The sequence below is a fragment of the Theobroma cacao genome, chromosome 4 (genome assembly GCF_053813885.1).
Source record: "Theobroma cacao isolate CCN51 chromosome 4, ASM5381388v1, whole genome shotgun sequence".
Taxonomy (NCBI): domain Eukaryota; kingdom Viridiplantae; phylum Streptophyta; class Magnoliopsida; order Malvales; family Malvaceae; genus Theobroma; species Theobroma cacao.
Window position 1 is genome coordinate 3,248,425 of NC_142642.1, and position 11,590 is coordinate 3,260,014.

The 11,590-nt window shown below is 30.1% G+C and overlaps 1 protein-coding gene across 2 annotated transcripts; it reads left to right on the plus strand.

Annotated features, from left to right (window-relative positions):
- Positions 1–2,561: 2,561 nt before the first annotated feature.
- LOC18601135 (uncharacterized) lies at positions 2,562–4,824 on the plus strand. 2 transcript variants are annotated; one of them, XM_018119651.2, is made up of 2 exons: positions 2,562–3,107; positions 3,818–4,824. In XM_018119651.2, exons 1-2 carry the CDS (start codon positions 2,972–2,974, stop codon positions 4,507–4,509), a joined length of 828 nt encoding a protein of 275 aa, XP_017975140.1. In that variant the 5' UTR covers positions 2,562–2,971; the 3' UTR covers positions 4,510–4,824. The 2 variants fall into 2 exon arrangements, with proteins under 2 accessions (XP_017975140.1, XP_017975142.1); XM_018119653.2 differs by having other exon boundaries at positions 2,563–3,107; positions 3,836–4,824.
- Positions 4,825–11,590: the final 6,766 nt, after the last annotated feature.

The window sequence follows — 11,590 nt, forward strand, 5'->3', positions numbered from 1 at the left end:
CACAGTTAAAGGAAGGATACATTAAAGGCGATCGAACAAAACATATTTCGTCAAAATTCTTCTTCACTCATGATCTCCAAGAAAAAGGTGATGTTAGTATTCAACAAATTTGTTCAAGTCATAATTTAGCATATTTGTTTACTAAAGTCCTTCCTACTGCAACATTCGAAAAGTTGATACAAAAGATCGGAATGCGCAATTTTAAATATCTTAAACATTGCAGTGATTAGGGGGAGTAAAATACGCACTGTACTCTTTTTCTTTATCAAGATTTTTTTCATTGAGTTTTTCTTGATAAGGTTTTTAATGAGGCAGTATTTCAAAAACTTATTCTTGAAAAAAATTATGTACTTTTTTTCCTTCATTTAGATTTTTTTCCCATGAAGTTTTTTCTTTGTAAGGTTTTGATGAGGCATATTCTTAATACAATGGATATTCAAGGGGGAGTGTTATGAATAATTTTGTGAATATCTATTTATGTTATCTATATCTAGATTTGATGTAAATTAATTGATTAAGATTTAATCCATCTAATCACTAAATGTTATCTTCATCTTGTAAATTCTATTGAGATAATGAGGTTATTTATTGATAAATAGACCCTCTCAGTTCATTTATAAACACACACTTCAATAAAATCTTTTCCCTCCCTCTATACATTTTATTTCTTCTCTTTAATTATTCTTTCAAGTTATCCTTATTTGTTCATTTAAGTTATATTTTCATAACATTAATGATATAAAGATAATTCTAAAGTCTCATTCAATCAACTTTTCTAGTTGAAATGATATCATAACCAACCTTGCATCCAAGAGATCACGAATTTAATTTCTCCGTAAAATCCTTGGATCTTCAAAAGAAAGAGATTACGAGAAAATTCAATGCAACCAAAGTGGGTGACCCCAGCGTGGTAGGGTTCACTGATAATGTGCATCTTCGAATTGAAGACAAGTATCAAAGTCAAATGGTATCAGGAAAATTTTAAACTTCATCCAGTCAAACTAATTTTTTCTGATAATTGCATTGGTCGGTTGCAAGTTTAAGTCATGGGTTGGAAGAATTTTTAAAGACTCAATAGAAAAAGAACATGGGCTTGAGGTGACGTGTATACAAACGTCAGTGATGATCTTTTGATTCCCTTCTAAACTGCCTCATATAAGTTTTTAAATGTAACAAATCAAAACATGTTAAATACAGTGTATACAAAAGGCTTTTCAATAATTTCAAACGCAAATACTTAGTATTCATTAGAATATGTATATACCCTTTTCTCTATTCCAAAATGCATAAAAGATTCTTTATAAAAATTTTTGTACTATTTGCTCTTTCCCAACCCCTAACAACCAAAGAAAATTAAAAAAATACATAAAAATAGAATTGAAAATTAAAAAAAAAATAAAGTGAAGGGGTGGAGCCTAAGAAGCATAGTCAGAACACCGACAAGTGAGAAAATTTCCAAGGAAGGGAAAGCAAATATATTCGTATTTTACCCACCAAACATGCATCGATATTTATAAGTCGCATGCCGAATCGAGTGGCTGTCTTTGCCTTTGCACATGGCGATGGAGAAGGCTCCATGGTCATGCATGCTTATCGATGATAATTTTTGAAACTTGTTGTTGTGATAGATTATTGATTATTATTATTATAATGATGATGATTCTCCCATTGTTCACTAGCTTGCAAGCCAACATATTGGTCCATTGAAATGGAAGGTTGCTTTTGGGATGTTAAAGCTTTGTTTTCTAAGTGGGTTTAATGCCTGGGTGTGAAGAAATATATGCCACTTTGTTATCTAGTGATTGAAAAAGTGCAAAGGTGAAAGGCCACATTCCACCTAATTTCCCCATTCCAACATACATTTCACGTTGTTTAAATTTGAACTTTGATAAAGAATTTGACACCCATGCCCATCACCATGATTGTATGTCTTATCAACTAATACCACTCTTCTCATTTTCTTTTTGAATCTTTATTGATTATAGTACCTTTTCATTCAAAATCACTATTATTTTTTTAAATTTCACATACTTTTTTTTCCATAAAAACAATTTTGTCAAAAACAAATTTTATCAAAAATTCACCGAGGATATTTGAAAATAACTAACAAATTCTATCGAAAAAAAAAAATCATTTTTGTAGTTACATTTACAACTAAAAATTGAAATAAGAGAGCAAGGAGGAAGTTCATATTATTATAGTTAAGTAATAAGAATAGTATATTATATAGATGATAATACTATTTTTGTCATTTTTTCTCTATCTATCTTTTTTTAAAAAAAGAAATTAATATTTTTTTATGTATAATTTTTTACAATCTTATATTAAAAAGTTTTAAACATTTGTATTATAATTTTCGAACTTTTTTTTAATTTAAAAAAAAAAGAGAAACATTTAAATTAAGCCCAAAAAATATACAGCTTGATCTTGAATATGGGTATATGAGCTGACAGGTGTAAGGTCCACAAATGGGGTGTAGTCGATCAGGGCTACATTCACAATGCAGAAGACCAATTCTCTGGCGCAAGGGATAAACAAAAACTGACTTTAACGCACAGGTTAGCAATGAACACACTCCAAGCAATTTTCTTTCTCTTTTTTCAACTTTTCCTTTCCTTCCTCATCAGCATATCAATCTTTTATGATCTCTTTCTTAGGTTTTTGTTGTTCTTAAACATAACCCAAATCGATTTTCGAGATCTTTACTTTTTCAACTGGTCTTGCTATAAGTATAGCTGGTTGGTGGTAACTGGTCTGACATTCTGATAAACTTGATCAAAAGATCACATGAAACACAACATATATAAGAAGAAATAATTGATTAAGCTGCGGATTTAGAGGTTAAAACAAGGTGGATCGGAAGCATGGGAAGAGGCCTCTTCCGTTGGATGCATCGGAGGAGAAAAAGGAAGATGACGTATTCTCTCTCTACTCATCGTTTGGTCAGCTGGTCCAACAAGGTACCTCTTCCATGGCTGCAGCATCAGCCTTTGCACATCATCACAGTCTCAACACCCAAAGTGATATCTTGCCTCACCAGCAAGCAACTGATCAGGTGTCTGTCCTGACAGAGCAAGACCGGTCCTCCCTTCCTGCAAAGGATCAAGGTAAATTAACCTATATTTGATCAACTAGATATAAATATATATATATATATATATATATAACACGATCTTGATGACTTGATGATCACTGGTTTTTTGTCATTCTATATATTTGTCTAAAATCCTTCCTCTCTCTGGTCTCCCATGGAATATATATATATATATATATATATATATATTGATTTGATTTCTCTTCAAGATTTAATTAGCAAGTGCTTGTAAACGATTGAATCATAAACCAAAACGCCATTTATTTATATAAAGTTTGAAAATGAAAAGGGTGCAATTGCAAGCTCTATATCTCCCCACTCGATGGATCCCTCCGAGCTCTTTCAAAGTGCAACTCGCCGTACAACCAAAAACCATGTGAAGGGATTTCATCATTAATTACTCGATTTCTTTATACTTTCATTTGCTATAGTGAGTCTAGATATCACAAAGTAGATTGAAATGGCTAAGCCATATATTCGTTTACATAATACTGATACAAAATTAACAAACACTTTACAAAAATTGAGGAAATTATCTGCAGACCGGTATGACAAATTTAAGTTTTTTTACTTGCAAATTCTGTTGCCTGGTTGCCTTTTGTTTTCGTGGCCCTCTTAATCACTGTTTTTGGTATTTCCATGTACGTTTGTGCATTCCTTCTAGGCTTCTAGCATGAAATATCTTGGAGGTAATGATCCTCATGATTAACAAATACTTTTAAGTGTTTCTTCTTTGGAAAGGAAACGTGATCAGGAAGAGGCACTATAGAGGTGTAAGGCAGAGACCATGGGGGAAGTGGGCAGCCGAAATCCGCGACCCCAAGAAGGCGGCTAGAGTTTGGCTGGGTACGTTTGATACCGCAGAAGCTGCAGCAGCTGCTTACGATGCAGCAGCCTTAAAGTTCAAAGGAAGCAAAGCCAAGCTTAATTTTCCTGAACGTGTTCAAGGAGGGGGGTTGCATCAGTTTTGTTTCTCTGCATGTTCTAACAATAATCCCATCCCTGTTCCTAATGAACAGGTTCCAAGCTCAGTTTCTAGTTCTACTCCGCAACTTCCTCCTTCACTTCCAAACATCGCTCCTTCTTCATTACCCCATGAAGCATTCCCGTACCTGTCACAATATATGCAGCTGCTTTCAAGTGACTTCACTGATAACTATTGGCAATACGTTGAATCAGCTGGCCTCCATATTCAACAACCAGCTCTCTTCTCACATTCTTCTTCATCCGTGACATCCTCTACCACTTATTCAGGAATGGCGCAAAACCAAGTAGGGGAAGATAATGAGTTGCCAAGGTTTTCATCACCAGCACAGATGGGAAGCTTTTCTTCTTCTTCTTCTTCTTCTCCTAGCTCTCATTTATTTCTTAATCAAGGGAACGATTATTCTGAGGGCAGGAAACCAAAGGAGTAGCCGCGTGCAGGAGGGTTCATCAAGTACATTCATTAGGGAATCTTGGTCATAACCCTCTCTTCTAGCTTTGGATGAATGAAACCATATGATATTATATTATTTTCAGTTTTTTTTTTTTAATTTCGAGTAAGATGAATGAGTTTCCTATCATCAGATGACAAATGAAGGGTCGAGATTATCTTAAAAGAATTCATGCTAGTCTGCCTAGCTAGCTTGCTAGCCTCAAACATTCTGATGATAGGCATATGATGGTCAGTGAATTTGATAAAACAGTATTACTCTTTTCGTCTATAAGTAGTTATCTCATTACTACAAGAGATTTGACTTTAATACATTTTATATTAAAATTTGAATTTTTTTGCAATGTAGATATTTAAATTTTTTAATATGAAAAAAAAATTGTAATATAAAAAATATTAAATTTTTAAAAAATTATTTAGAGACATCTCAGAAAAAAAAAAAGGGATGGACATGGAAAATAAGACTGAAGGAGTGTTATTCCGGACTTCTTATGTACAACTACTATATATATGAACATCTTCCGTATTGGGCTTTGGGTTTTAATAATAAGAAGATATTTTTCTTTCTATGTCTGTGTTTATGGAATGAAGATATTTTTTTCAATCATTGCCTTCAAAAATATCATATTTAAGAATAATTTCGGAGCACCCTATTTTCTATATGCTTTCAAAAAGAATATTTTCGTGATTAGTATTTGAAAATTTAAATTTCAAATTCAAATTTTAGAAATGTGAAATGAAATTTATGATATAAGAAAGATCTCTTTTAGATTATGAGACTCTATAAAATTTATCATAACTATTAAAGAAATTTTCTAAATCTCCTTCAATTGGTAATTAATATATATATATATATATATATATATATATATATATTTCTCAATCAAAATACAATAATTTTATCATTAGCTAAAGACCGGTTCTATTACATATATATATCTCAATAAAATTGAGATACATATAGTTTAGAGAAAAGAGTCAAAGCGTACGCAGTTTCGTAAAAATACAAATTGAAACGAGTACATCATTCTTAGCACATGGTATCACCAGACATAAAACATTTCAGATCGATAAATGTCAAACTTAGCTAAAGAATCCGTAAAGAAATTCACTTGCTCTAAAATATGCATGAAAGCTACATAATTAATTTATTATTTTCTATTAAACAATAATGATACGAAAAAGACCATGCAAGTTAATGAATCCAAAAATTCAACACGTATTGCTGCTTGGCGGATTATGTTGAAAAAAGAAATCGTGCCTGGTTGAAAAATTCTAGTTTGCAATTTTAGCTATCGGGATGCACAAGATGACACAAATAGCTTGCAGGGAGCCGCAGCGTTAGACCAATGTTTGAGGTAAACTTTCATGTGTTCTCGTGGGATATCTGAATATGCATAGGATTGTAAATTCAGTTTAAATTAGAGATGTCAATGGGTTCTTTATAATCAGAAATCTATATTACTCATAAAATTAGAGTATTTTATAATCGAGTTTGAATAATTAAACCTACTTATCATGGGTTCGGATTCAAATTTGACTAGCAATTTAAAATTTAATCAAATATTTATAGGGTTTGAATATCCATAAAATAGAATTCGGATTAGAATACTTTTAAAATAACAAATATTTTATCTATTGATATTCTTAATTCAAATCTCAGTCAATATCTCTTTAATTTTAGCTAATTTTTTAATTAAAATCGTATAAATTTTATTTGAAACTTTAAGAGGGATAAAAGAAAATGAAAAAGTCTATCAGACGAAAAATTAAGAAATTTACCAATTCGTCTGCAATAGAATCTGATCTCTCTAATCAAACAGAATTGTCACTAAATATCGTATGTTTTATTCTTTTCTTCATCTCTTCTTCGTTTAAAACAAGAAAAAGAAGTATGAGGAGGGGTGGGAGGAAAAAAGGACTAGGAATGTTGCAAGTGAGACAAAAGCGCAGAAACTTCTTGGGATGTCTGTCGGAACTGAGAAAAAGGCTGGCTATAATTGGCGTCAAGAACCAAACCAAAGTGTGCTAAACACTACAGAGAGAGATGAACCATTGATTGCACGTACGTGGACATGACAGCAAACTTACTAAAAGGAATTACAACAACATGGCAGATCATCAGATGCATCTCCCTTGGACCCTCTTTTGGGCGTTGGCAAGCGTCTTGTCCTTGTCGACCGATGATCCTTACAAAACAAAACAACAAAGTTGTCTACTGAGAATCTATGTTTTCTGCCGCAGTGCCTACAGGCGGTGCTCTGCTTTCGGCTCTGTGTCAAAGTTTGCGGCAATTTATTGTCTTTTTATCTAAAGTCAATACAGTAAATCATCACCAACAGAACACATCGATCAGACTCAATGCTACAAACATAGTGAGTAAATGCCGACTAAATATAAAAAATATTCAAGATTTAAGAAAAAAATTAAATTATTTAACAAAAAATAAAAGTTTATATAGGGTTATTTATATTAATCAATTAGATTTAAATTTATTTGGTGTGTAAGTAAAGTTTTTATAATAACAAATTAGACTTAAACCTATGTACAAGTAAAGTAAATTGCAAGTAAGGAACTCTAGACTTTTTTAGAGTATAAATATAGTAAAAAAATAAAAATATATTCTTTTTAAAATATTTTTAAAATTAATAATTACAACTTATGTTTACAAAATTTTATGGTTAACTGTAACGTCTGGCAGTAATAATATCAGTGTCAAATGTCGAACATATCACTTTTATTTATTTTTTAAAATTTTTTAAGATAAAAAGTGTCAAATTTAATCACCCTTAATTTTAAATTTCTACCATAAACTTAAATTCGGAAAATAATGATATCAGCATCAAATCACAAACACTTCACTTCTATTCACTTTATTTTTATAAACGTGATAATTAAGCTCTTTTATGTATGCGGCTCTATGTTTCTCTCCATCTTCAGCTACTTTCATCACATGCTCGCTGCCTTCCTTTTACAAGTTGCAAGTTGGAGGTTTTGATGCTGTGTCTGGTTAGATACTCCCACTAGGATTTATTTATCAATCTCGAATAATTTATAGTTACCCAAAAGTTAGTACGAAAGGAACAATTAAACCCACATTGAAGCTTGAAGAATGCAAGCGACAAACTTTTTCCTAGTTTCTTTCTTCTTCTTTAAGGAAAAAAATAGTGTACAATTATTCAGTTCAAGCTTCATGGAATTCCACTTTTTGGGGTTGAATGACTACATACATTATCACATCAAGCAAAAAGAATTAAAAAAAAAAGGGAAGTTGGAAAATAAATAAATCAGCAAAAAAGTATGAAAGTGGAAATTAAAAATAAATCATAATAAAAGTCTTGCCTTAAAAAAGTTTGAAGTTGAAAATTAAAAATAAATCAAAAATAAAAAAATTGGAAATTAAAAATTAAAAATAAATCATTATAAATAACTGAATATATCAGCAAAAAAGTCTGAAGTTGGAAACTAAAATCAAATCGTAATAAAAATCTCACCGTAAAAAAGTGCAAAGTTGAAAGTTAAAAATAAATCAAAAATAAAAAATTGGAAAATAAAAATAAATCATTAAAAAACTAACTAACTAACTAAATAAATAAATAAGTATGAAGTTGGAAAATAAAAATAGATCATAACAAAAGTCTCGTCATAAAAATGTCTAAAGTTGAAAATTAAAAATAAATCAAAAGAAATTGGAAACTAAAAATAAATGAAAAATTAAAAATGAATAATTATAAAAAATAAATAAATCAGCAAAAAAGTCTGAAGTTGGAAACTAAAAATAAATCATAATAAAAATCTCCCTGTAAAAAAGAATAAAGTTGAAATTTAAAAATAAATAACAAATAAAAAATTGGAAACTAAAAATAAATCATTATACAAAATTAAACAAATCAGCAACAAATTAAAAATAAATCAAAAATAAAAAAGTTGGAAACTAAAATAAATCATTATAAAATAAAAAATAATAGGTTAGAAACTAAAAATAAATCATTACAAAAAATAAAAATAAATCATTACAAAAAACTAAATAAATCAATCATTATAAAAAACTAAATAAATCAGTAAAAAAGTTTGAAGTTGTAGATTAAAAATAAATCAAAAATAAAAAATTGTAAACTAAAAATAAATCATTATAAAATAATAATAAATAAAAAATAAATAGATAATGTTAGCATGAAAATGAGTATAGTTTTTATATTCAAATTTGCATTTGCTTTACTAGAGTAATCCTTGACAAGTTCTTGAAATGACAAACTCTCTAACATTTGTTCTTACATAATTATAAGCTTGATTGTTTTAGTTATGTGAATTTTTGAAGTTATTAAACTTTCACACATTTACTTCATAAATGTTCACAAGCTTGAATGTCTTAGTTGTACGAGTGCTTAAAATTTCTTTAATATTCATATTTGAGATGTTAAAGTTATAAAATAGGTTCACACAAGTGATTGAGTTCATCTCAAAACATTCAAAGATGTTTGATCTTCACATCATCAAACTTGTTTCAAAAAACAAAATTCATTCGTCACTCAACATTTGATTACAAGAAAGATATGACCGAATTTACTTGCTAAAATGATGAAGAATCTTAAGAAAACAAAACTCCAATCGATCTTAAAGTAAGACAAGTTGATCTTACGGTAAAACGGACAAGAATAGCCCAAAAGACTTGAAAAGACATAGCCATAATCAATCCCATAAAAGAAATAGTCAATCTTATGACAACTTGGACTAGAAATCTAACTTTTGAAAAGTCATGGTCGATCCTCAAACAAAGATAATGGACTACCCATGCCCAAAACTCAAAAATGCACACTCTTGATAAGAGAATCAAGTAAAAGATGATCATACTCGACTATAGAAGTCCTAATATAAAGATTTGAAGAACCATAGTCTATCGTAAGAGTCTTATAGTCGATCTTAGAAGCTCAACAACAGTCAAATTTGTTTCAAATTTGTGTCTAATAGCTAGATTCTTGTCTAACTCACTACATGACCTCTCCAACTAAATAAAGGACCCTTTGCGAGCATTTTTAAGTAAGAAAAAAGAAAGACAAAGGTCAAACTCTCAAACATCAAGGTCTTCAAAAGAAAAGAGAGAAAAGCCAAGCAAACCAAGCATTCTTTACATAGGCTAAAATTTTTTTATGCTTTTACTCCAATCTTTATATCTTATCTTTATACTCATTGTTAAGCATTCTTCTTCTATTGTACACACTTAGTAAAATCCACTTTTTAGAGGCCCTGTTGCTATTCTTTGTAAAGGTTCTAACTTAGTTTTGACAAGTCAATGTATGAGTTATACTTGATCGCGTGGAAAAGCTGTTGTAAGGGTTATTGCCTAATCTTGTTAAAAAGCTAGTGTAAGAGTTATCGCTTGATCTTGTGAAAAAGCTATTGTGAGGATTTAATGCTTGACTTCGTTAAAAAGCATGTTTCCTTAAGTGGATTGAAAACTCCTTAACTTTCCAAGGAAGAGGATATACGTAGACGCTTTTTTTTTTTTATAATTGGAGGAAGGGAGATTCGAACCCTACTATTTAGGCAGAGAGATTATGCACCAACCAATGAGATAAATGCTCGGGTGCATGTACGTAAACGTTTGACAAAGTCGAACCTCTATAAAATTTTTGTGTCTTGATTTTATTTTTAGCTTTATGGGTTATTGGTGAATATTGTTCTTGGGTTATTGCCTTGGTTTTCAAAATTGCTTGTGTTCAAAATTACATTTTCACTTCCTTAGTTTGTGCATATTTTATTAAGTAGTTTTTAAAAGGTAGTTTTTTTTTTAATTTGAAATACATTTGAAAATATTTTCTTAGCTCATTCAAACTGATTTTCATCCAATCCCAAATTGTGCATCTTTAGTTGAAAAATACTTGTTTTAAATCATACACTTCTCAAGTAGTTTATATTTACATTGACTTTGCACCCTATTTGTCAAAAACCATGCTTGAAGGAATTTTTATTGAAAATCAGTGCTTAAGTTATTCGCTTTAATTCACACTTGAAAATTGTTTTGAGTATTATCAAGAGCATTCCATAAGTTACTTTTGATAGTGTAAACTTATACACAGATTGGTGTGATCATCAAAAATTTCTTTGAAATTTCCTTCACAAGTTTTGAAAACAATTTTCTAGTTTAGGATGGACTGTCAACTCTTTTTAGTCGACTGTAAGTTTGTTAAATAGTTTTTGAAAAAGGAGTGCTAAGGAAATATACAATTATAGCCAACTATAGTCAACTGAAGTTTTTCAATAATAGACTATAACTGTGGACTTCAAGTACTTCAAAATTTTTAATGTCCAATTCACCCCTCTTAGACATCCTTATCACTTATTCATTGAGCTAACATTTTTAACAAATTAGAAATAAAAAATAAATCATTACAAAAAATAAATAAATCAGAAAAAAAAGTCTGAAGTTGCAAATTAAAAATATAAATCATTATAAAATTATAAAAAATTAAAAAAATAAAATAAACATTTCATCAGTTGTTGAGAATCGAACCCACAACCACATGGTTAAAAACCACGCTGAGTCAAAGAGAGAAGCATCAAACAGGCCCATTGGGCTGAGCTAAGACAGCTGTGAAATTTTATATCCTTTAAACTTATGAGTTGCTCTGGTTTCCGGGTACCAACTAAGCCCATTAAAAAAGCTTCCAAAGACAAGGCAAGAGAGAATTAGAGAAACATCAAACAGGCCCATTGGGCTTGTTGTTTATTGTGGTATTATTGTTTTTAATGGTTCCAGAAACTAATATTTTAACACTCACTTATTTTTTTTCCATCCTTTTATTACCTATAAAGTTTTGTATTTTTTTTTTCTGAGGTAAATGCTTAAAAATGTTTTAGAAAGTGAAGAAATGTAAAAAAAAAAGGGTATTATTCTGTATTTAGCACTTCTTCGTGGTTCGATGCATTTACCAAGGACAAAATCTAATTAATTATAAGCATGTAAAATTTAATTAATTTTATATTGGTATAACTTTGATCTCTCTATAGGTAATTGCATTGTTAGGTAGGTATGAATGTTATTTCATTTTTTCATATTTCAT

What these genes read in the sequence shown, in the direction of transcription:
- LOC18601135 (XM_018119651.2), top strand. Translation starts at nt 2,972, where the DNA reads ATGGCTGCAGCATCAGCCTTTGCACATCATCACAGTCTCAACACCCAA. An exon ending in CCTTCCTGCAAAGGATCAAG is followed by an intron (nt 3,108 to 3,817) that starts GTAAATTAACCT and finishes AATACTTTTAAG; the next exon opens with TGTTTCTTCTTTGGAAAGGA.